Here is a 27,534-nt window from a genome sequence, read left to right on the forward strand (position 1 = left end):
CTCAATATATACACTCAAATGAGTACTATTTAAGTGATCACCGTGAGCAAGTGATACATGTGCACTTTATTTCCATTGCTTAAAAGAACTCTGAAACTCCACTTCTAGGATTATTTTAGAACCTGCATGAGAAACTCTCCTTTTAGCCTTATGTGATTTTGGACCCCTAAATATCGGTCAGCTCAAAGAACTCCCCGTCCTCAGTCACTAGAAAGCAAACTGAGGGGTAGAGATGTGCTACCACTGAAGGTGTGCAAAAACAGACGCTTTGCTCAAGTAAGTATACGAAAGCACAGCTGCACACCACTGACAGCACCATAGCCAAGTCTGAGTAGGTATGGTGGTGAATTAATCTTTAAATTCATCATCTTGAGGCCCTTTCAAAGACTCCTTAAAAATATGACTCCCATTATCTGTCTCTGTGTATGAATGGATTAAGTGTTGTGATTATACGTACTGATCTAAATGAACTTTATAAATGAATTTGATGTCCATAAACTATACTTGCAATACCAAATATATAGATCTATTTTAAAAGGATCTTTAGATATTCTTTCTAGTCATCATTTAATTTTGCAGGAATTCTGTTTTCTGATGACCACTAAGAAAATACATATGTGTTATATATCTGTCTATCTCTCTATTTCTTTTTGCTTGAGGAAGATGAGCCCTGAGCTAACATCTGTGCCAATTTTCCTCTATTATATATGTGGGATACCACCACAGTGTGGCTGACAAGCGCTGTAAGTCTGTACCCAGGATCCAAACCCGTGAACCCAGGCAGCCGAAGCGGAGTGTGCTGAACTTAAGCACTACGCCACGGGGCCAGGCCCTGAATATATTTTTATCATAAACATGTTTAGCTACATATATTCTATTATTATATCAGTTTTGCTGCCAGACATTTCAACACTTTCTTCTCAGAAATCACGATTCCTTTTTATTCACAAGTAGTGAGATGAAAAAGACACAATTTCTTTAAATGAGGGGACTTCAGAACAATGTTTATCATTAAAAACAACACTGATTTAGTCTTCTGATGGTTTAGAAATGACTGCATAATTATTTCCTACCTAGTTCCTTTGTAGCAACGTCCAGCACAGTGCCTCACATATAAAAGAAGCCTGATAAATATTTGCTGAATTAATGAACAACTATTCAATAAAAGGAAAATCTCTGATACTAACCATTTAAAAATAAGACATTAAATTACTTATTTTGCAGTTTAATGCCAATCAGTCCATGTTTAAATGTCATTTAAAATAGTCTATCCTCAACAAAATAACTGGAATGCTATGATCATTTTCTACAGGTCCTCTCTTTTTATTCACAAATCATGTATCGTCTCCTCTATCCATCTCTTTGCTCTTTATAAAAATAGGTCTTACCTTTTTTAAAAAATAAATCATTTTGAAAATTTGATAAAAACTATGGACTCTTTCCCTAAAAAACACACATACTCCAGGAGGTTTACACATAGATTCTAGGAGTGTTCAGATCTCCTGAAGCATATCCACTGACTCTTGGGAGTATGGACCCCAAATTAAGAAGTCACAATTTATAATATATCTCTGCATGTAAGTATATCCATATTTGCATGACGGTATCTGAGACAAGCTCTATGCACACAGTATTATTTAGTTAAATTATCTTACTGCATATTCTCTATTGGAGAGTCAACTTTTGTCAACACATCCACCGTTTTAGACTATTGGGACCTCATTTGGCCCTCTGTGATACTAATTTACTTTATAAGAAATTACCTACACACTGGGAAGTCAAATTTGATTCTAACAAACTCCCTTAAGTGGTAGAGGTGAGAAGGAAGCAAGAGAAAGCAAAAACAAAGAAAAAAAACGGCAGCTAGAAACAGGTGGTAATGGGAAAACAGGTGGTTAAAAGAAAGGTGCCAGGGTATCAAAGGAAAGTAAAGAAGTTGAAGACATACTTAACTACTTTATAATACTTGTGAGACCCAAATGATTCTAGTAATTTAAACTATTGAGGCAAGGGAAGATAAATATGAATCAAAATCAATACCAAAAAAAAAAAACGCTACAAAATACACGAACAATGGAATCTCTGTACAGTGTACTAGCTCCATCCTCTAGGAGCCACAGACGGAACAGAGTTGTAGCTAAGCAATTAAAAAGATATGTTAGGGATGGGGAAAAGTGTCTCCAACAGAACTAAAAAACTTCCAAAGCATCTGACATCCCGAGAGTAGCTAGGTTTTTATTTCCAAAGACAAATCACTCAAACTGGAACTTGGAGATAAAACTTTTGTGAAGAGTTTTGAAGTGTACTTTCACATTAAGGAATGCAGGCTTCTCTCTTCCATCTCACAGAAATAAATCTTGAAAATACTCATCAAATTCTTCTTCCCTATTTAAAATAAAAAGTATACATATTGATTAAAATCAATAATTAGAGAAAAAAATCACTAGGAGACACATTATATGATAGTAATAAAAATAAAATACTTTAATTCAACATATTTGCATAATTTCTTCTATGTATCAATCTATTTCATAATTCAGCCATCAAATAACTCTTAGCTTCCACAATAATCATAACTATACCCAGACTGATTAAATTTAAAATGTTTTACATATTGGCACCTCTCCCTAAATGTATTTATTACCTAAGATTTTACTTTAAAGTACTTTGTGAAATGCCATCGCTTCTCTTGACTATTTTGGTTGACTTTATAACTCCTCTGTTCATTCTCATTTCAAATTATGGTCTAGTCAAGAAATGAAAGAAGAAGAAACTATTTTAAGGAAAAATACAAGTCTTACTCCTAGGAATAGGGAAAATCTGCTTAGGCTACAGATTTTTATTACTCTGAGAACAGTAAATACGTATTTGCAGCAGTAAAGATTATGTCTAAAAAAACAGAACTGTGACAGGAGATACTAAATTATTTTATAATGTGTTAAAATACTCTGAAAATTGTAAAGTACTAAATAATATTAGTGCTAGGATCCAAAGTGGTATAGTGGAAAGAGCACAGGTTTTCAAGTCAGACAGTGTTTAAGTCCAAGTTCTGTCACTTATGAGCTGGGTGAGCAAGCTACTTAACTTCTCTGGGCATAGTTTCCTTATCTGTAAAATAGAGAACACTCCATCTCCTCAGAGAGCTGCTTTGAGGATTAAATGCATGCACAGTTGCTTTTCTTCCTCCTCGGAACAGGGAATCAAGCTGGACAGTCAAATTCAGTCTACCAGTCTCTTTAGAAAATGTTCTTTTAGATCAGAGAGTCACAACGGGATTCCATCATTCAGTTTTAAATAACTGTGAAGGCATAAAGCCATCACAACCATGTTCAAATTTTTAAAAATTAATTATAGAATCAGATAAAGCCGATTTAAGAATTATCTGCAATTTGATAGTCCCCATGCTACAGTCCCTTTTCCCCAGCATGACAGCAAAATGTAGAAGAATTTTAAACATTTTAGTAAGAACTTAAATACATGAAATTAGCTGAATCTCTGTGTGGACTCAGATGTTCACTATTTGATCCCTGTCAAGTTTCTATAAGGTTGCAAAGAGTTTTGGATTATGAAAGCCTTCTTAGGATTTACTCATGTATCTTTATTGCCTAAAAAGGTGAGTTTACTCTAAGACCTATTCTATCATTTTCAGCTGTAAAGCTCTTCAAGGGGAAGCTATACGGTTGAAAGTTTAGTCAATAGTTTAACTAGGATAGCATTACTTTATTTACAGCAATAACTTTTTTACAATCTGATCTATTATGACCACACATTAGGGAATTCTTTATTTGGCTGAAAAAAAATATAGGTTAAGGTCACAGATAAAAAGGAATCTTGTTTAAAAAAACCTCTTTTCAACATACCTGAAAAGCACTGAGATCATATGATTAGCAAGATGTTTTATAATCAGCTTAAATTAGTGAATTATGACGGCTTCAATTATAACTGGTTCTATCATGAACCAATAAGCCTAGGGACTAACAACTTTTGAGCACTTTACTGTATTTCTAGGTATTGTACCAGGTGCTTTCCATTCTTTATTTCACTAAATCTTCAGAATAAATCCTACGTAGTAGGTATTATTTTATCATCTTTTAACAGATGAAGTTCAAGTGGTGAACATCCTAGCATATGACAGGAGCTGGTAACATTCCAGCCCACATCCAGACAGCTCTTCCAACCCACAGAAGAGAACGATGCAGGCACCGAGTTATCAGTCTCTGGGGGCTAAGGTGGGTGTTAGAAGTAAATTTGACACCTGTACATATCTTCAAGGGGCTTCCCTGTGCAGGTGGGTGATACTTATAACATCAGGGATCGGCTGCTCTGGAAGCTAGTCAACAGCCTTCTCTGAAGCAATCTAAGCAAAGACCACAAGGTCATCTGTTAAGATGACCTGAGGAAAGATTTACTCACCAAGAGGAAGCCAGACAAGTTCGCTGTTTATGGCCACAAACAATGGCTGAGAATAAACTCTGCTCTTACCAGGCTAGGTGATCCTTGGCATTAAATAGACATTCACGATGCTACGTTTTTTCATTAACTATTACCAAGAATGGCTGTGGCCACAGCTTCCTAAACTGATGAAAAGGGCATGCTTTATCTGTTAACAGTAGGACTTACTGCGACTTTTCATCTGTCTCTGGTACGGGGCCCTTCCAAAGTTCAGATTCTGAAGTACCTTCTTCCTCATCAGAGTTTTCTGTTCATTTAAAAGAGACTTTTTAAAACGTGAGGCTTATATTTTAAAACACACTTTGAGCTACTCAACAACGCACTTACATTAACTTGGATTTCACTGCAGTTTAGCTTTAACTTTTATGGCTCTCTGGAAATTTAATCCACTCTTCCAGACCAATAAATTCTTTTCAAAAACAAATAAATAAGCTGAGACATACCAAAGAGGCTCAGCAAAGAGACCAAGGATTTCAAGTCTCATGGGAAATTTCTCTAAGTTACGCTGAGTTAAAGTAGCAATTTCCATACTAACTCTTATAAAGAAATTACCTCTTCCAATATATTTGTCTTTGATTTAGTTTCTTCTTTTTATTGGTTACACAAAAGACATGCAGTTGAGGTTTTTGTAGAAAGTATATTTACATTAGTATCAAGACCTCAAGAACTGAACTAGCACGTAGGACTGGCTAGTTAAATTATGAAAAAATATTGGTCAGTTTTTCAAATTAATGCTGATTACAGTAATTAGAAGAAGCCCGTTTCCATGAAGAAAATTAGGAGTAAAAATTCTGTAAATCGTAAACCTTTTTTTGAGGAAAATCTGGCAATATAGATCAGTCTAAAATGTACATTCCCCTTGATCAGCAATTTAACTTTTACTTAGAATAAATAAGGACCTCAGATATATGTACAAACATGCTCATTGTATAACAACAACAAAAGAAAACAACCTAACTCCCCATCAATTAGGGATTAAAGGTTGGTTAAACAAATACCATACAACTGTTAAAAAAAAATCTTAGTATATCTATACGTATCACCATGGCAAAATGACCATGCTGTATCAACTGTTTAAGGAGTTACAGAAAGTATGCATAGTATAATCCGATTTATGGTTGAAACATTATACATATCTATGTATAGATATATATAGTATTATATATGCATGTATATGTACATATGTATATATGTATTATAAGTTTGTAAAGACCAAACTTAATAGCGATTATATTACCTGTAGGCCCCAGATACTTTACTTTCTACTTTAAGCATTTCCAAATTTTTGGTATTTTAAAAAATGGTCATGTATTACTTTTAAAAATCAGTAAAAACAATAAAGATATTTCTGTTTTAAAAAGTAACAAAATAGATACGTTTCAAATGAATCACCCTATATCAGTCAACTAAAAATTATCAAATACTGAAAAATGTATTATGAGACAATAAAATCATATGCCACAAAATAACTACATTAGCAAGTAATTCCTTTCCAATGACTGTTAATCTAAAAAAGAACTCACGCAAATTTTGCCCATCAATACAGAATGTCTCTAGTTAAACACAACACAAAAACACAAAAAAAACAGCACTGATTTGCCACGGTAGTTCTAGCCTTTTACCTGTTGGACTTTGATCCTTGGATGAACATGTGTGTCTGAACTTTGGTCCTAACTGAATCTATTCTGGCACAAATTCTAACAAAAATGACCAGAAAAGGGGGGAGGGGTGTTGTATTTCTAATGATCTACATACAAAGATGATAAAGTTATAAAGACCTTGGGAACAAGATTCCTGCTCAAGGATGGTCAGCACTGCAACTGCCAGTGTCCCAAAGTGAATGTGTGAGGAGAAAAAATAACAGTCTTCTACTCTTATTTTTATGAAACCTCAATAATCATGAGACAAATAAACCACAGAAAAACTAACTAGTCCTAATAAAGTTATCACTGTTGCGTTACCCTGTTAATGATGTCAGAGAACAAAACCTACAAGGCCTTTGAAAGTGGGTAACTAATTTCAAAACGCCTTACAATCACCAGTTCTCTAGTTTCCTCTCAAGAGTACTCCTCACATGCCAGCTTTCCTACACCAGTTTTCTGATACCAGACAATCTAGTTTTACTAAAAAATATACAATCAGTTTAGAGTAACATTACAAAATAACTCTTTTTGAAAGAGCACATTTTGAAAAAGTGGCCAAATATCCTTAGAGAATCAAATCTACAAGATTGGACCACATGACTTTTAAGGTCCTTTACAACCCTATAAATCTATAATTCCCAGTTCCCTGAGGGTGACTGTAACTACAAATCATTCCTATAATGGCCACAACCTGCCAGATGTGGGAGGGGTGTTACTAAGGAAATAACTAGAAGAACGGGCAATACGAAACAATGTTCCTGCATCAGAGTCCAATCTATGCAGTAATTATTGGCAAGTGGGGATCTGAACTAAAGTGCTGACTCTGTGTCAGAAGGGAATCTTGGAGGTTTTTAATCCAGCCTTAATCCAATGATTGCATCTCTTGTTGCAACACTTCCCATAACAAGCGATTGTCCAATCTACACTTAAACACCTCACTATTTCCTGAAGCAGCCTGTTCCTCCATGCCTCTCTTTAGATAGTTCTAATTGACACGTTTTTCCTTGTATTAAGGCAAAAATCTGTCACTGGACAATGTTCATCCATAGAATCTAGTTCTGCCAACCAGTCACCAAAAATAAGTATCCTATATAGCAGCAGTCTTGCAAATATCTACAGTTTCCATGTCTATCTTCTTACCCTTTCCCTCCCCAGCCCTCCACTTTTCTCCACGCTAAACATCTACAGTTCCTTCAACCTTCTTCCTATGACACAATTTCAAGTTTTGTCAACATCTTGGTTGTTCTACTCTTGACCTGCTTTAAGTTTTCAACGTTAGAAAGTGATGCAAATTGCATACAATTTTCCCTATATACTTTGAATAATGAAAGCAGGTCTATCACCTTGGTTTTTCTGCATATTATATAACACCTAAATAGCTTGGCCTACTGAAGGAGTGGCAAGTCTCCAATTACAATAACAAATGGACAGGTCAGACTTTTACAGACTTAACTTTTGATCTGACCAATTCTAGAGAACAAAGCATTTGTTTAATGTCTGGTATTTTTCTTTTCTCTGACATAACAACAATACCTACAGGTTATCAAGAACTTTGTGTCAGACACACGCTTACCATGTGTTTAACACATACATCATCTCATTTGACTAACAAATGATCCAACAAAGTCTCTTTATACCCATTTTACAGATAGAACTGAGACACAGACAGATCAAATCATTTGATGTGGATTTGTGTAATGTATCTTTCAAAATTGGAGGATAAAGAGTGGACTTACATTTGATTCACTGATGAACAGTCACTGATGACATAGGTAAAAGGGCACAGACTTGGGATTTATAAACCTGTGCTTAATCCTACCTCTGCCATTAACCAACTATTTGACCTTAGTTAATTTATGTAAATTCTCTGGGTCTTGGTCCTCTTGCCTGCAAAATGGGATATTATACGTCTATTATTAAGATTAAATGAGGTAACACAAACCATTTGCCATCATGGCCAACAGAGTAGACAATCACTAAACACAAGTTAAAATTCTTTTTCCTCATAGAAATTGGGTTTTTCTTCATGGATTTCGTTTTAATAATCCATGTGTTAAATGGGGGTAAAAATGTAACTGAATATCATCCAAGTGTAAACAAGAGAAAGAAGAGGAAAATTCGAGTTCTGAAATTGCCCAGACCATCTGAAACAGATCACTGACCACGAAGAGGATGTCTGGGTTTGGCATACCATAACAAGGTACTTGTCTCCTACTCAATATGGTAGATGGTTTTCTGGTTGTCAAACGAATAGCAGGTCACCTTGAGGTGGATAATTTGTTTCTTCAAGAACCAAATTAAGCCAGAGGTTCTTCAGGTTCGGTACAGTGTTCTTCCCTCCCAACTACTAGAAGTCTGACCCAGCTGGGGAGAGGTAAAGAGATTTAGGGCTATTTCTAAGAGACGGGAGAGGCTCAAGAAGGCTGCAAGGAGGACAGTGGAAGGGAGAAGGAAGGAAGGAGAAATGAAAGAACGAATACAAATGAGTAAGTCAAGACCTTTCCCCAAAAGATTTTTTAATAATGAAAAATTGGAATTGGAAAAGGGTAAGCAATGCTTTTTCTACATTAAATAGGCCCTCATACCTCTCATTGCAATGTATTGCTGGAAATAGGTAAAAAATAAAATTTCCCATTTTAATCCATGTATGCTTTTTATTTACTACTTCATCCTCAGAGAGCATAAGACTATCAGTCTCATTCCTGGTCATGTTCTAGAACTGTCATTACACTTCACCTAATTTAGGAGAAGGAGCTACTGATAAATTAGGATTCACATGGGAGAAAAGAAGTGTCAGTGCTTTAGGACACTTCAGATATGCTGAAAACAAAATTAGTATGAACAAAATAATTTTAAGGAATATGTTGTATTCCTAAACTAGAGAAACGCCTCCACTGACACCTTTCTCTCCATTAAATTTTTTTTTCTTTTTTCTCCTCAAAGCCCCCCGGTACATAGTTGCATATTTTTAGTTGTGGGTCCTTCTAGTTGTGGCATGTGGGACGCTGCCTAAGCATGGCTTGATGAGTGGTGTCATGTCTGCGCCCAGGATCCGAACCAGCGAAACCCTGGGCTGTCGAAGCAGAGTGCAGGAACTTAACCACTCGGCCACGGGGCTGGCCCCTCCATTAAATTTTTAAACAGTAAATATCTTAAAATTTCTATTTTTCCCAGTGCGAGATTTTTGATTACTGTACATTTAAAAATTCTCCTTAAGAATTGTACTAAAATGCTAATAATGTTTATATTTGAATGGTGGGATTTGGAGGAATTACTGAATTTTTTCCTGAGTTTACCATAGTAAATATATATTACTTTAAAATGAGAAAAAAAAATTTAATTCTTAAGTTTATGAATTTCCAAGTAAGCCTAGAAATCTCAAACTTCTAAATGTCTATAAGATAAGTCCAGCTGTTATAACATGAATTAGATATGCTATTGAATTACACTTCATTGTTAGGCTCTAAGCATACTGCAAGGTCTTTAAGAAGTTCAACACAGTATTACTGCTGAGACGTAAGGCTACTGTTCATATATCAAAAACGGATGCCCCCTTTTATGAACCCACAGGAGGTTTTGCTCTTAAAACTCTGCCCAGAAAAAGCTGAACACCCTGCGAGTTCTCTTTATTATCATATGGGTACTACTAATCATTCTACTGGTGGTTTCCTTCTTTGGTTTGGTTGTTAGGAAAAACAGTGACAAATCTGTGATCTACCTTTGTAATTATGCAGGACTTTTTGGTAAACATTTGTCTGTATTAATTTTACCTCTAGCTTTACTTTGCTATTCTATCTTATTTTTCCAATACTCTGATTTCACCTTTAGAAAAATATTTTGGGCCAGCCCCATGGCCTAGTGGCTAAGCTCAGCATGCTCCACTTCGGCAGCCCAGGTTCAGTTCCTGGGTGTGGACCTACACCACCCATTGGTGGCCACGCTGTGGCAGCAACTCACATACAAAATAGAGGAGAATGGCACAGATGTTAGCTCAGGGTGAATCTTCCTCAAACTAAAAGAGGGAAATAGCACAGACGTTAGCTCAGGGTGAATCTTCCTCAGCAAAAAAATTAAAAAATCTTATTTTATTGTATATATTTTCCTAAGTCACTGTGAATACTTTTTGGAATGTTGCAGGAAAAAGGTAATAAAATTTCTGGGGCTGGCCCCATGACCAAGTGGTTAAGTTCGCCCGCTCCACTTCAGCCACCCAGGGTTTCACCGGTTCAGATTCTGGGTAAGGACCTAGCACCACTCATCAGGCCATGCTGAGGTGCCATCCCACATACCACAACTAAAAACATACAACTGTGTTCCGGGGGGCTTTGGGGAAAAGAAGGAAAAATAAAAAATCTAAAAAAAATTGTAGAAAATATTCAATGAAATCCAATCTTGTTTGATCCAATCTGGTGAAAACCATAGGACTTACGAAAAAACTAACCAGTGGCAACCAGTTGCGAACATTTTGCTTTCCATGTACAAACCATGCACTTGATTTGATCAATCAAAATCACCAAATGATACACATAACTCAGTCTTGTGCAATATAAGCAGCATTTTTTAAATCTTAATCCACCTCCCCAATTCTTTTTCTATTCCAAGCTTATCCCTACGTTTCTCTTCCTTCATATTCTATAATATGAAATCCAGTGTAATTACTGAAAAAAAAATTTATCCTCTTCTATACTTAAAATAGGAAACTTTTAAATGTTCTAAATTGGGGAGGAAATCACACACTTTTGGTCTTATTTCTATGATTTTCCTCATGTGGTACAAAAACAAAAAATAATTTACATCAGAGCAATCACAATTCATGGGAAACCCAAACTTCGAATAACTTGAACCTATATATTTTCATTAAATAAAGAAAATACTTGATACTTACGGTTTAAGGAATTTTCTGATTTCTCTGAGGATGAATGTCCTGAAAACGAAACAGTACTGTTTTGTTAAATCAACGTGCAGTGGTGCAACAGCTTTGGCTGTAACCAGAATTCTTCCCAACAGTCTAGTTTACTTTATAGTCTTACAGAAAAGCATGTCACTGTCTTCTAATCTTTTGTGTTCCTTAGACTAATCTAATTAAAATGTTCAGTTCTTTCAGGCAAGGGTATTTTACGCTCCTGTATAGCCTGGAATACCCAGCACAAAGCTAAAAAAATAATGAACACCTGTAAAAAAAGACTCTCATGTTGCTAAAAACTCCCAAAACTTCATAGATTAGCTGCACTATAATCAATATTCTATCTATAAAGACGTTCAACATCTGAACACAGTTTATGAATAAATACTTGCTTTTCACAATAACTTTTCAAAGATCCTATACAGGTGAGAATTAATTCTCAGTAACTGAAAACCACACAAAAAATTATGTCATAAAATAAACATCTTTAGTTCTACAATGAGGTTATCCAGTGAAGAAAATAGAAAAAGTACTGAAGATCTATTAACATAATTTTAAAAACTCATCACTATTCAGAGTCTCCTGTAATAAGACCTCAGGGGAAATATTTCTGAAGGCTGCTAAATCAAAAAATGACAGATAACGGGGCTGACCCCGTGGTCGAGTGGTTAAGTTCACGTGCTCCGCTGCAGGCGGCCCAGTGTTTCGTTGGTTCGAATCCTGGGCACAGACATGGCACTGCTCATCAAACCACGCTGAGGCAGCGTCCCACACGCCACAACTAGAAGGACCCACAACGAAGAATATACAACTATGTACTGGGGGGGTTTGGGGAGAAAAAGGAAAAAAAATAAAATCTTAAAAAAACAAAAAGATAGATAACATAGAGAGTAACAATTCCTCTAATCTCCCTGGATAGCGGGTCTCATTAGCCAAAGCTGTCATATGAATGGCCGCTTTAAGGCCAGACAAAGAGGGTGTGAGAACTACAGGGTAAAGCTCCAAAGAAGGCAGCAACAGCTTTATGTTATTATTTCTCCACTCTTCATTTCCTAGTCATCAGAGAGACCACAGAAAACACAGCTAAGCTTCTGGCGGCAAAAGAAATGTACTTTGTCATCTCTGTCATATGAGGAACCTGATACCCACTTCCAAACGTCTAAAGGTAAACAGGAGGTTAGGCTTACTCTGGAGGCCAAGGGGCGTAACTGGAACCAAAGGGAAGAAGTTGCAGGTTTGTGCTAAATGCAAGGGAAATCTGCTAGCAATTACACCCATCTAAAATGTAAAGGAATGTTTTGGATGGTAGTGGGTCTCTTCTCCCTAGAGGTGTTAAAGCAAAAGCAGAAGTAGAGGATACAGAGCAGTGCGTCTCAAACTTTATTGTGCATATGAATCATCCTGTGAACTTAAAAGTGCAATTGTAATTCAGGAGATCTGCAAAGGTCTGCGATTGTGCATTTCTAACAAGCTGCCAAATGATGACAATGCCAGAGGACCATACTTTGAAAAGCAAAATCATAGAATGTCTTTTCAATCATGACTCCAGGGCTGAACTCTGATGTTCCTTTCAACATTGAGAAACTAGTTGATTTCACTGATTGACTCACTCATCATTTATGGGATGCCTACTATGTGGAATAAGCACTATGCTTAGGAATTGGAGATAAAGAATTAAACAAGTCACACAGTCCCTTTCTTAACAGAAAATAAACAAGTTATTCCATGGGTGATATGTATTGCTAAAGGAGAAGTGCAGGGTGCTACTGGAATGTGTAACAGGGACCTAACTTTGCCTGGAGGAGTCGGGTGAAGGGTGTCAGGAAAGGCCTCCCCAAGGAACTGAGCTAGGGGCTGAGGTGGTGGTGAGAGGGGAAGGATCTTGAACTTCGTGCCAAGACAGTCTACCCAAATACCTTGTTTTGCTCATACCTGCGAAAACAGACTGGTCCTCAAAGTCAAGCTACTCATCTTCCTTTCTTACATTTTCTCTCTATCCATTTGTTCAGCCATCTAGCCATCCTACTATCCACCCATCCATCCACTTATTTAACATTCTGTATGAGAGTAACCTGAAGCCATGGGAGTAGATGAGATCATACAGGGAGAACAGAGAGAAAGGAGAGAAGTTTTATAAGAGCCGTGAGCAACTCCAACACCTAAGGGTAAGACTGAGAAGAAACTATAGTCAAAAGAGGCTGAGGAGAGGCCAGAAAGATAAAAAGAAAATCAAGAGAGTAGATTGTTTTGAGAAAGTGTGTCAACAGTCCAAATGCAGCTGAGATATTAAGCATTTATTAATTAGTACTCAAGTTTGGGCCAAATTAAGGTGGTCTGGCAAGAGTATCACATCAAGATCAACCTAATTCCAGATGATCCCAGATAAGAAGACATTAAAGAGTTCTACACAGTTTTCCTAAAAGTGTGCTAACATGTTGTCATTTTCTGCTTTATACCACAGAAGCTGGGGAAAAAACTATATTCTGCACTCTCTGCTACCAAAGGTGCTCTGAATAAACAAGAAACAGATGTCTCAATTTCACTTCACTTTGGTTTTTCTATCTCTGAAGTGGCCCTGAAACACTCTTCAAAGTCTTCCATTTTCTCATTCTTTATTATTTGTGCTTAACATGTGCTAGTGTGGTGCTGGGGATCCAGCACTGAACACAGCAGATGGAATCCCTGCCCTCCTTAGGCTTTTATGCAGTTGTCATACGTATAATGAAGGAAAAATTCCAGGGCTGTGACAGCATTATAAACGGGAGTCCTAATTTAGATTCGCGGTCGGGGATGGAGTCAGGAAAGGATCCCTGAGGACGTTAACATTCAAGCTTAGACCTGAAGGATGCGTTAGGATGGGACGGGGGTTTTAGGAAGCGAGGAGGCAGCATCTATGTAGTTCCTAAATGGAAATAAGTTTGGCATTTCTAGAAACTGAAGGGTTATGTGGGTGGACTGTGAAAGTGAGGTGGAGAAGGGTGAGAAAAGCCTTGAATGCCAGATCATATAGAGACTCTGAGCTTCGTCCAGATTTTGGTTAGATCCCAAGAACAACAGGAAATCATTGGTTTATGGAGAATGGATTAAAGGGAGGGGAAGGGGATGACAAGACAGTGGCAGAACCATATGGAGAATACAGCAGTAGCCTAGATGAGAAAACAGCATGGTTCGAACTAGGGTGGAGAGAATTTGAGAAATATATATTCTTGGAGTAAAACAGATAGAACTTCATGACAAATTGAACATAAATAATGAGAAAAAAGAAAGCATCAAGGATAACTTCCAGATTTCTGATATTAGTTTTTAGGCTGACCGAGGTGTCATCTACTGAAATATGTAACACTAAGGAAAAACATTTATAAAGAAGATTACGTGTACATAAATGTATAATGTGAGGGGTCCAACCTCACCCCTCATCCCCAGTATCCAGCTACCTAATTATCTATTTTGAAGGTACTGAATAAACTTTTACAAGGTAAGGATTAGTTCTTCTTTAATTTGGAATATGCAATGATTAACACGGTATCATCCTATGATATGAATGCAACAATATTATATAACACAATAATGAATGCAACAAAATTCTCAAACATGATACATTAAATATTTTACTAACACTTGAGGATAAATAAAAATTTTTAAAAACAAGTTAGATTTTCACTTATTAATTAAAATTTACTTTGGAGTTGGGAAATGATTAAGATAGAGACAACAAGGCATTCTGTTTCATATGCCAGTTCTCAATAAATAATAGAATAACAGTATTTCCCTCTCATCATTTATCAATTATACCAAGTCTAAAACTTGATGATACTATATGCTTCAATATATTATGATATGCAAGAAGAAAAAAATGCATGTAAGAATGTAACATAGCTAATGATCTTCATAGCTGCAGCAAGGGAGCCCTCTCCTGTCTAAGCATTATGTTAGCATTGGCCTAAATCTAATTCAATCTACTATTACCTACCTAATATAAGTCTGATTCACATTCAGTTATAGCCAAGTTGACCCTACTTTACTATGGATTGAAAAAGCAACTAGCAGTAAACTTCATAACAGCTAACTATGTGCCAAGTACTACGCAAACTGCCCACATGCATCAACTCATTTCAACTTCTGAACAATCCTATGAACTAGGTACTATTATAATGACCATTTACACATGAAGATTAAGGCCTAGAGAGCTTAAGACTGCTGAGGAAGAAGTAAGCAGTTGACTGACAGATTTGAATTTAATACTTATGTACTAAGTGTATGTGCACAGTACCACGCTAGGTCCTGAGGACAGGTATAAATCACTGTCTATCATTTCAAGCAGCCCATAAGCTACTAAGAAGATCACACAGACCATGATAATCGAAATCATAATGTTCTAATTTCATAGTGACTTAGAGACCATGTACTGCTTTATAGTGTTTAAAGTATCCTTCACATTCTTATTTGATTCTCCACAATATGCTCAAGCAGTACAGAGGCCAGGCATTCACACCATTCCTCCTTACAGACGAAAGTAAAACGCAAGAAGTTCAGTGACTTGCTCAAGGTAACAAGTCTATAAGTGACAAAGCTAGGAATTAGAATGCTGTTTACAATATTATATCATCTGCCAAAAATGAATCAAAACTAATCTTGTTCTTGAAACTCCTGTAAGTTACTGTAAATTCTTATCTAAATTCTTCAGTTTCCTTTTAACTGCTATAAAATAGAATTCTAAATGCATTCACCAATTAAATTCTACACTTGAGACACATGGCGGATTACACTTCACATTCAGAAACCTGAGTAGATGTTATATCTTAATTTCCTTTTACCTTTATCCTTCTTCTTGGAGGTCTCTTCCACAGAAGATAATCTGGATTTTTTATGTGATGACTCTTCACAATCTTTTTTGGCTTTATTCTTTCTTTTTTTTGACTTGACTTCTTTTCTCCTTTATGTTGAACAACATAAAATTAAAGTTAACTTTTTCAACTGGTTTTTACAAAAAATAAAAACCAATGAGCAAAAAAGTCAAATCAGTTAAAGTACTTATTTTAAAAAATGTAATTTACATAATAAGGAATCCTTAAATGAGTCTATAAATATTTTAGGTTAGTATATTAATTAAGACAATTCTGTAAGATAATGAAGCCTGAACACACTGAGACAAAGAATTGTTTTTTGTAAGTTCTGTATACAAACCTTAGTAAATATAAATCACAGGTTTACTCATTTCCTCCTTTTTATATTCTATCATTTAGCCATTTAAAAGAAAATTACAAAAACAAATCTTATTTCCATAATTCCTATCTACCTACACTTTGAAAAAACACATAAAACAAGAAGAAAACCACTGTAACATTTCTAAACCACCAGGAAATAGAAAATTCTTCTCTTAAGGATAAAGGAATATAGTAAAGGCATAATGGAAGGAGGATGACTTTATTGTTAACTCCTATGTCTACTTCAGACCGTTTATCCTCTTACTGCTGTAGCTTTCTCTCTTCTAGGCCAGGTTTACAAGGTTGTCAGTACCATGGATGGCAAGCCATTGGCAAGTGGTTAAGAAAAGAAATAAGTAGGAAAAGGCGATAATGCTGAAACCGGGACTGGGAAGAGGGATGAAGAGACAACAGATGGTTATTTTAAGACCCTTGCTTATCAGATTTTCCAGACTAAGGCACTTACACCAAATTCTGCAACACTATATAAGACAGTAACCACTTTTCTGCCTCTCATAAGAATCATTTCAAATTTGAAATGAAGCTCCAAAGTCAAGGTCAAAAATACATCTCTAGGATCTTTCAGTATCATTGATGGAGAGGAAATAAAAGTTTAGGCTATTCAAGTAACCTAAAAATTCTACTAATTTTAAGAACTGAAAATTATTAATTATATAATATTCATTTTTAATAACTAAAATACTAGGTAGGGCACATTTATAACAAAGCTGATTTTAAAATTAATATACTAACATACACATTTTACAAAGTTGCAGAATCTTACTGTTAGACTTCAACTGTTATTCCGGACATGAAACCTGACAACAATCACGACAGGTCACAGGGATTTTGTCTGAACATCTTCAAAGCCAGGGCCTCCACTACGCTTGACTTACCACATGCAAGGTACTGTGTCAAGCCCTTTACAAGCACTTTCATTTAATCCCCACAATAACCTTCGTGTCCTCTTTTAGAGATGACAAAACTGAGTCTTACAGAGGTTAAAAGCAGCTTGCCTGAAAGGATAACTAGTAAGTGGAGTATCTGAGAGGAATACAAAGGGGTCCGATCTCAAAGCCCATGATCTTATATATACTGCACACTGCAGGACACTGATACTCCTCCCCCACTCAATATGGCAGACACATTCTAGCTCATTCAATAGGAGCATGACTTTGACCTCTGAAATGAATAGAGAGGTATATAATCCCCTGTAAGAATGACAAACTCCAATTAAAATACTGTTTAAATGAGACATAAGAATCACTTTATGAAGATCTCCTTTACAATATAGTTTCTAAGAATATTATGGTATCTGAACATTGACTCCAAACCAAAAATTCTGGCATCTATTTACCACCCTGCCTAGACCTTTACATTTAAAACTGCTTGGCTAGAGTAAGGCATGGCCAACTTTCAGTTCTCCGGTTTAGGTGGTCTTACAGTATTGCTGGATATTCTATACAACCGACTAATTAAACCAGCAACCACCCAAATCTATATTTAGCTATCCAGTGCAGATAAGTAACTACGTCCAATATTACTCAACATCAACAACAGTATATTTAAAGATAATATTACCTGTGATAAAAATTTAATTTAAAGGAACATTCTTGGCATAATCCTGAAAAAAAGAGAAATTTAACACCACTGAATCACTGAAGTTGAATAACTACACTGCTATTCTACTTGTAATATCACAATTTCTCATTTTTCCTTATATTCCTTTACCATGAAGGGAAATAAATAATCTGAAGAAAACAATCTCATTCTCTCCACCTCAAAAAACGTATATCTGTAATAAAAATGACATTAGAATGCTTGAGGAATTGACAATATTCTAACATTACTTTAGAAAAATGTGCTGTCAATTTACTCTAAAAGCAAACTGTATTTCATAAGCAGCATTAACGTGCATCTCACATAAAGAGATCTAACCACAATAGCGAGGGCACAGTTATTTCCTCTGAAGCACTCTAAGAGTTTTCAAATGGAAAAGAGCTTTTCAAAAAGTTCCACAATTGTGGCCTCTTCTTTTGTCTTAAATTCACTCACACTAGTTGACTTTTCCTCATGAGCGCTTCCAGGAGGAACTCAGAAACTAATCTGGATTGGTGTGTATTAAGTAGCATACAGGGACATTCTTGACTTCTACCTGGAGTGGGCAGAAAACTCTGAGGGCATATTTATTCAGGACTCAGAGAAGGCTGTTAACATAATGGAGAGGAAAAGCTGACAAATAAGACTAGCTCAGGGAAAAAAAAAAAGAATGAACGACAGATTCTGAAACATGCATATTAAAAAAAAAATGCTGTATTCTGAGATATAACCCTGAGCTTTTAAGACTGATATCAAGAACAATTATGCCCTCCTAAATTTTTTCTTCATTGACAGTCAGAGAGAGTGTATTTATTCATTATCCATACCACAACAATATTGCTATCTGCTAACTGGAGATTTTACATTGCCTTTTCTGACGTTCTGCATTGGTGACATTTTCAAGTTAATGAGAAGAGGTCTTCACTTTACAAATTACCGGTTTACATTTGGTATTAGAACTGTGTCACCTAAAAGTCATTGTATTGCTTAGAATATGAAAATTTTAGGCTCAAAAGTTCTTTGCAACTTTGCAAAGCTCTAAGAAAAAAAGAGCACTTCCAGGAAGATACGCTAAAATTGTTTAATTGAATCTTAAATTAGCCAATATATTTTAAAATCTAAATTATTAGACAAACTTGGAAGCAATCAATCATATCACACCTAAAGTTAACTTACTTAATTTAACAAGGGCATTTCTCTTTTCACCATGCTCAACATAACCAAAATTAACTTCCCAACTCTTTAAGCCTTCTTTTTTATCACAACATTTATTTCCACAGAAAAACTGGCCTGCAAAAGAGGAAGGAATGTTAGCTATGATAGTTGGTGACAATATTTATCTATACAATTTGGTATTATCTCTGAAATTTACTCAACATAAAGTTCTCAGTTCTATAAGTCAGCATTAGAAAACTGACCACAATAATTATAGTATTCTCAACAAATGTGTATTCAACAAGTATCAAATCAAAGAGCTGAATGAACTATTTAAAAAGAAAATTAGTCACAGAATTCTTGCTTGAGAGACCGACTGTTTATATTTAGATACAGAGTTTTAGCAACTCCCTGTTAGGGAATCTCATACTTTGGAAAATGGGCATACTAAAAGAGTGTACTCATTAACTCCCTAAAAAAAAATAAATATATTTTCCAAAGTACATGCACATACACCTGGGTGAATCCTTTTGAATATTTAATAATAATATTAAAATTGATTAAAATTGATATTTTTAAGTATCAACATAATGGTATCTATTTCAAGTACCAGCATAAAATGGCATTTAAAGCATATTTTTAAATGCTGTCACCTTGAGATGAAGTAGAAAAAATAATGAAACCCAATGCTCTAAATTTTAGAATCATTTCACACTAAAATCAGCACCACACTATCATGTCCACTGTACATTAAAACTTTCTGCAAAAAAAGGCTAACACTGATGATCCAAGAAGAAAAAAAAAGAAGAAACTACTCAACAATTATTATTTTATTTTTTTCAGAGAACATTCTTTTTTTTTAAATAGGCTCTCTCTCTTTTTTTTTTTGGTGAGGAGACTGGCCCTGACCTAACATCTGTTGTCAATCTTCCTCATTTATTTTTTTTCTCCCCACAGCCCCAGCACATAGTTGTATATCCTAGTTGTAGGTCATTCTAGTTCCTCTATGTGGGATGCTGCCACACCACGGCCCGATGAGCAGTGTAGAGGTCCATGCCCAGGATCCGAGAACCAGAAAAACCCAGGCCGCTGAAGCAGAACACACGAACTTAACCACCTGGCCGTGGGGCCGGCCCTAACAATTAGTAACTTTGACAGAAAGAGACAAGATCAAACTTTTATTTGCATAAACAAAAAAAAGGAATTTATATCTCAATGACTTGTATCAACAGAAACCTGAACTTTTCAGAAAAAAAGAATTATCAAGATGAATTTTGAAAATTATCAGTCCAAAAGGCTGATAATTTTTTTAAATTGGCATTTTTTACTCATTTCAAATGAATACTTCATTAAATCTGTACATGTTTAGTAATGGCTCTATTGTTAAAACAGCAACAAAATTATAACTTCATAAATCACAGCAATAGTTTCTCTCCCCTTCCTAACTAATCCTTTTCTCAATTATATAAATTTAGAGAACGTCCCTCAGTTGTTTTTAAAGGCAGCATTACTTACCATCCCCTCAAAATTCCATTCAATTAATAAGATAAAATTTTTAAATTGTGATAGAGATTTCATTATTTCTCATTGTTTTAGGTAAAACACAAACTAAAATGCAATCCTAAGAAAACTTAAAAATAGCTTTAAATTTATTCTTTTTCCTTCTCCTCTAGAGCACCTTCAGGGCTGGTCCTTTATTAACTAAAGAAAAAAATTCCTACTATTTAATTTTGCTTTATTGTATATCAAATTTCACCCGACACGGACATCTAATTTATGGAAGATGTGTATGAGCCACATCAGTGGCATAAATGTTTAATTATTTTAAAATGTAACTTTTATTTAAAAGATTTTTTAAGTTAGTAGTTTAAAATTATTTCCTAAATGCTCCTATTACAAAGTTTTCAGAAACATTAACACCTAAAAATACAATTAACAATAAAGAGCTAGTTTTATAGCATGAGCATAGTATCTCTATACTAACAGACATTAAATTTTCAGAAAAATTTTATGAATAGATTACAACAATGCATAGAAAAAGCATTTAGTGACTGTCTACCAAATATATGGTCTTTTGCTATAAGACTAAATATCTGGGCTCAATTTTAGTGACTCCCAAAAATAAGAACTAGCCTGCCCAAAAATTCTATTAGGTTCAAAGTGATGTCTAATTCCTGCTTTCAAAATGTGGAGTTGACTGGAACACAGTAATACCAACTCATTATTCCAAAAATTGATAAGAGACAAAAACAAGTGTTTATCTGTTGATAGTCTCCTTGCTACGAAATCTTTAACTCTTACAACATTTTCTACTTATCCTCAACTGAATGTTCTAAAAGCAAAAATTCTAAAGGTAAAAAATCACTAATGCATTATATTTTGACCTTTGCTAGTAATACATCATGAATCTACTTTCCCTAATTTTACTTTTGTAGATAATCATTTATCATACATTAGGAATAATCTTACCTAGTGACTTCAATTCAATAACAAAATAACCGTATCCTATTAAAAAGTAAAATTAAAAAAAAGAATTACCTTTTCCTGAAATTACTTCTTTTTCTACTCGCCATCTAAATCCAAACTGATGAGAAAAAAAATTACATTTACGCCAGAGTAAGTTTAAACATTACTTAAGTTGTATATAAATCTAAACTTGGAGTCAACAATTGACATGACGACATTTACCAACCTAAAAAGTAAAACCAATTTCCATCATGATAGCTTTTACTCTCCTTATAGGATTCCAGGTACTTAAAAATACATTTGAACAACTACCCACTTATCTATTAAAGAACTATCTTCTCTACTTTTAAATCACCTATTAAAAGTTACAGGTGCCAGGCTGCAAGATACCTAAATTAATATAAACATATATCCTGGTTAATCAAAAACCTCCCTGAAAATAAAATTCCAGGACCAGACGGCTTCTCTGGAGAATTACCAAACATTTAAAGAAGATTTAATACCTATCCTTTTCAAGCTATTCCAGAAAATTGAGGAAGATGGAGCACTTCCTAACACATTCTATGAGGCCAACATCACTCTGATCCTAAAACCAGACAAGGACAACACAAAAAAGGAAAACTACAGGCCAATATCACTGATGAATATAGATGCAAAAATCCACAACAAAATATTGGCAAACTGAATATAGCAATACATTAAAAAGATCATATACCATGATCAAGTGGGATTTATGCCACAGACACAGAGGTGGTTCAACATCTGCAAGCCAATCAATGTGATACACTACATTAACAAAATGAGAAACAAAAACCACATGATCACTCAATAGACACAGAGAAAGCATTTGACAAGATCCAACATCCATTTATGATAAAAACTCTCAATAAAATGGGTATAGAAGGAAAGTACCTCAACATAATAAAGGCATATATGACAAACTGACAGCCAACATCATACTCAATGGGGAAAAACTGAAAGCCATCCCTCTGAGAACAGGCACAAGACAAGGGTGCCCACTCTCAGCACTCTTATTCAACATAGTACTAGAGGTTTTGGCCAGAGCAATCAGGCAGGAAAAAGAAATAAAAGGAATCTAAAGAGGCAATGAAGAAGTGAAACTCTCGCTGTTTGCAGATGACATGATCTTACATAGAAAACTCTAAAACATCCATATGAAAGCTACTAGATGTAATCAATAATTACAGCAGAGTTGCAGGGTACAAAATCAACTTATATAAATCAGTAGCATTTCTATACTCTAATAATGAACTAACAGAAAGAGAACTCAAGAACACAATCCCATTCACAGTTGCAACAAAAAGAATAACATATCTTGGAATAAATTTAACCAAGGAAGTGAAAGTCCTATACAGTGAAAACTACAAGACTTTCCTGAAAGAAACTGATGACGACATAAAGAGATGGAAAGATATTCCATGCACATGGATTGGAAGAATAAACACAGCTAAAATGTCCATACTACCTAACGCAATCTATAGATTCAATGCAATCCCAATCAGAATCCCAATGACATTCTTTACGGAAATAGAACAAAGAATCCTAAAATTCATATGGGGTAACAAAAGACCCTGAATTGCTAAAGCAATCCTGAGAAAAAAGAACAAAGCTGGAGGCATCACAATCCTTGACTTCAAAATATACTACAAAGCTATCGTAATCAAAACATGGTACTGGTACAAAAACGCACACAGCTCAATGGAACAGAACTGAAAGCCCAGAAATAAAACCACACATCTATGGACAGCTAATCTTCAACAAAGGAGCTGAGGGCCTACAATGGAGGAAAGAAAGTCTCCTCAACAAATGGTGTTGGGAAAACTGGACAGCCACATGTAAAAGAATGAAAATAAACCATTCTTTTACACCATTCACAAAAACAAACTCAAAATGGATCAAAGACTTAAAGATAAGACCTGAAACCATAAGACTTCTCGAAGAAAATAAACGCAGTACACTCTTTGACATCAATCTTAAAAAGGATCTTTTTGGACACCATGTCTTCTCAGACAAGGGAAACAATAGAAAGAATAAACAAATGGGACTTCATCAGACTAAAGAGCTTCTACAAGGCAAGGGAAAATAGGATTGAAACAAAAACACAACCCATCAACTGGGAAAAAATATTTGCAAATCATATATCTGATAAAAGGTTAATCTCCATAATATATAAAGAACTCACACAACTCAACAACAAAAAATTAAACCTGATCAAAAAATGGGCAGGGGACATGAACAGACACTTCAGAAAAGATATACAGATGGCCAACAGGCACATGAAAAGATGCTCATCATCACTGATCATCAGGGAAGAGCAAAGAAAAACTACTCTAAGATGTCACCTTACACCCATTAGAATGGCTAAAATAACCAAGGCAAAAAGTAACCAATATTAGAGAGGTTATGGAGAAAAAGGAACCCTCATACGCTGCTGGTGGGAATGCAAACTGGTGCAGCCACTATGGAAAACAGAATGGAGATTTCTCAAAAAATTAAAAATAGAAATACCATATGACCTAGCCATCCCACTATTGGGTATCTATCCAAAGAACTTGAAATCAGCAATTCCAAAAGTCCCAAGCACCTCTATATTCACTGCAGCATTATTCACAATAGCCAACATGTAGGAGCAACCTAAGTGCCCAGTGACTGATGACTGGATAAACAAGATATGGTATATATATATATATACAATGGAATGCTACTCAGCCGTAAAAAGGATAAAATCATCCCATTTACAACAACATGGATGGACCTCAAGGGTATTATGTTAAGTGAAATAAGTCAGATGGAGAAAGACAAACTCTGTATGACTCCACTAGTATGTGGAAGATAAACAAACACGTGGACAAAGAGAACAGATTAGTGGTTACCAGGGGAAAGGGGATGTGGGTGGGCACAAAGGGTGAAGTGGTGCACCTATAATATGACTGACAAATAATAATGTACAACTGAAATTTCATAAGGTTGTAAACTATCATAACCTCAATTTAAAAAAAAAACCACATTGAGTTTAAGACTTCATACTCAAAAAAAAATCCTGTTCTATGACACTAACAGAAAAAAAAAAGAGGTTATGGTACAGTGAAGAGGCGGTGTACTATAGTGCAAGAGAGAGCAGCCTTTTGAGTCAGACTGTTTGGGGTTATGTCTTAGCTCCACCATTCAGCAGTTGTGTAATACTGGACAAGCTATTTAACTAATTTGTGCCTCAGTTTCCTAATATGTAAAGTAGAGATAATGAGTACCTACTTCTTTGGGTTAAGAGGTTTAAATGGGATAATACATATAAAGTACTTAGAATATTACCTGGTACATAGTACACCAGGCAGTAGCAAACTGTGGCCCATTGGCCTGCTGCCTATTTTTATATAAAAAGTTTTACTGGAACACAATCACATCCATTCATTCATGTATGGCTTTTTTCCCACTGTCTTTGTGTAAATAAAACCATGAGAAAATGCATCCTAGTAAGGAAAACAAAGGCACTACTCTAACTTTCTCCAACACCTCGAACAAGGTATGTCAAAACAATTAGTATCTTTCCCCACAAAAAAAGATCCCCCTCGTGTGTGCGGGTCAGGGCGTAACAGGAAATCTCTGTACTTTCCCCTCAGTTTTGCTATGAACTTAAAACTGCTCTAAAAAAATAACATCTTAATTAAAAAAAATCCCGCTTCCACGATAGTTCCTATTTCTCTAGTATCCACATTCAAAACCTGTGAGTCATATCTGATTTCTTACTCACGCTTACTCCAGTATCTAACTACTTGTCATGTCCTAATAGGAAAATATAATTTGTTTCAAAGTATGATTTCCAGTCACACACTGTTTTTTTTTAAAATGGAGAATACGAATATTTAATTATTTATTTATACACATTTTCTCCCCTCAACTAGACTATAGGTTTTTCTTGAAAGACAGACACCACGTTTTATTCCACAGTACCCAGCCCAGTCCTCAGCAAATACTGGAGAACAATCAACAAATGAGACAGAGGTGAAAAGGCGGCTTTGTTAAGTGCTCCTAGAAAGACATGTTTCACACGCAACTTGTAGTGTGGTAACTGTCAAGTAACTCCAACTGTGATGGCGCTTTTTGGATTCGACGTAGTCAATAACTAGTACCGGACATGAGAGCTAGTTCACAAGAAATAGAAGTCGTCTTTGCGATACACTACATGCATGGGTTTGTAAACAGGGTTATAAAAATGGACACTACTATTATCTACAAGAATATTGTGAAGAAAACCACATATTAAAAACACTCCTGAAAAAATTATTAAGCCAATCATGGTTCTGAGATTTAACGTTTTTTTTTTTTTTTTTGAGGAAGATTAGCCCTGAGCTAACTACTGCCAATCCTCCTCTTTTTGCTGAGGAAGACCGGCCCTGAGCTAACATCCATGCCCATCTTCTTCTACTTTATACATGGGATGCCTACCACAGCATGGCTTTTGCCAAGCAGTGCCATATCGGCACCGAGAATCTGAACCAGCGAACCCCGGGCTGCCCAGAAGCGGAATGTGCGAACTTAACCGATGCGCCACCGGGCCGGCCCTGAGATTTAACTTCTTAAATGAAAAAGAAATCCTTATGATAATTAAATCTAAGACAGCTTTTTAAATAGGTTGTCTTTCTTAATACAACGCACACTACCCAAAACATACAGATTTATCCAACATTTCCTCCCCTCCCATTTCAAGCTGAGATCATCTGTTCCTGGGTCACCTTCTCTAGCTACAAATGTGAAATTGGAGATAGGAATAAAAATCATTTTAATATTCACGAAAGTAAGATGTAAAGTGGGAATGGAAATCTGCCATTATAATTAGCACTGATAAGAGTTAATTTTACCAGAATAGACACTTCTATAACAGATGTGCATCTCCCTCTTTATAAATGGTACTCAAGTTGGAAAAAAAGCCTATCAATTTCAAACATCATCTGTGAAACAAAACATCATTCTGCAGTGTCAAATCATTCATCATAATCACTAGAGGCTCTAGACAACAGTTAGAATGAAACAGGATCCAGGAGCCACTTGTGTTTAATTTGGACTTTTCATGCCTCAGCTCACAAGGAAGCATCCCTGACTAAGGACCCTTTTGTAAACGCCACAGCTGCAGAGATTAAATGGTCCAAATGATAATTCATAGATGCAGGACAACTTAGATTTGAATTAGCATCTTTAAAAGAATAATGTGGGGTATGATTGTATAATAAAAAGTAATACTGTACTTGAATCAGAACCTTCTATAAATATTTGGAAGGCATACCTTATTTTCTTTGTATCTACTTAGATCTGCTATGCAGTATTCCTTGAATAATTTATCATAGTATTTCTTTGCAAGTCTCTTCTCCCTAGATCCATAAAAAAAACATAAATCTTATACATTTAGAAATTCACCTATAATTTGCTACTTGGAAGCAATGTCAAATAAATAACACATATGCTATAAATATTAATGTTTTAAAAGAGGCCTATTACTTACATGTGCATAGAATATGTGAATAGTAACTATTAATAGAGGTTCTCTCAGGGAGGGAAACTGGAAGACTGACGGTCAGAGATGAGAAGGAGACTTACTCTTCACTTTCTACCCTTTGTAATGTTTGGATTTTTAAAACCATTTTCAGGTATTACTTTTTCCCAAAGTATTTTAAAAATTTAAAAAGAAGCATACTAAAGGACAACAAACAATCCTGTAAAAAGATTATAAATTATTTCTTAAAGACAAAGTGAAGCAATGAGAAGTCAGTTAAAACTGCTAAAAATTACCAAAAGAACCAAACCAGATTCACTATCTGAGGCATGGTTTTATGTCCCTGATTCAGAACTGTTCTCTGCAGGGGCTGAATGCCTTGGATAGGCTACAGAGTAAGAAAACGTTCTGAGAACAGGAAGGACAGGGCTAAAGCATCTGATGCCTTATGCCCCAAATGGCTAAAATTACCAATTCATGTCCATTTCATCCTCCTCGTTCCACAGGAATCTATGATTTTCTCGTATAACATCCATGTCTGTCTTATCATTTTCCCTGGAAAAGAAAACTATTTCAATTTAATATGAACATAAAATTAGTCGAATT

General features: G+C 35.5%; 1 protein-coding gene across 4 annotated transcripts in view; it reads right to left on the reverse strand.

Annotated features, from left to right (window-relative positions):
* Nucleotides 1–2,210: 2,210 nt before the first annotated feature.
* The window catches only part of LOC124235834 (protein FRA10AC1), a 33,016-nt gene continuing 7,692 nt past the window's right edge, over nt 2,211–27,534 (reverse strand). Inside the window, exons 7-15 of one of the 4 annotated variants that reach the window (XM_046654317.1) lie at nt 27,400–27,483; nt 26,722–26,806; nt 21,495–21,540; nt 18,978–19,091; nt 17,784–17,826; nt 15,813–15,931; nt 10,981–11,019; nt 4,621–4,699; nt 2,211–2,385 (exon numbers count right to left, since the gene is read on the reverse strand). In XM_046654317.1, the coding sequence (XP_046510273.1) occupies nt 2,343–2,385; nt 4,621–4,699; nt 10,981–11,019; nt 15,813–15,931; nt 17,784–17,826; nt 18,978–19,091; nt 21,495–21,540; nt 26,722–26,806; nt 27,400–27,483 (652 nt within the window). In that variant the 3' untranslated portion in view covers nt 2,211–2,342. The remainder of the gene's footprint in view (nt 2,386–4,620; nt 4,700–10,980; nt 11,020–15,812; nt 15,932–17,783; nt 17,827–18,977; nt 19,092–21,494; nt 21,541–26,721; nt 26,807–27,399; nt 27,484–27,534) is intronic. The other 3 variants (XM_046654318.1, XR_006887578.1, XM_046654319.1) reach the window with 3 other exon arrangements.

The sequence above is a fragment of the Equus quagga genome, chromosome 2 (assembly GCF_021613505.1).
Source record: "Equus quagga isolate Etosha38 chromosome 2, UCLA_HA_Equagga_1.0, whole genome shotgun sequence".
Classification (NCBI taxonomy): Eukaryota; Metazoa; Chordata; class Mammalia; order Perissodactyla; family Equidae; genus Equus; species Equus quagga.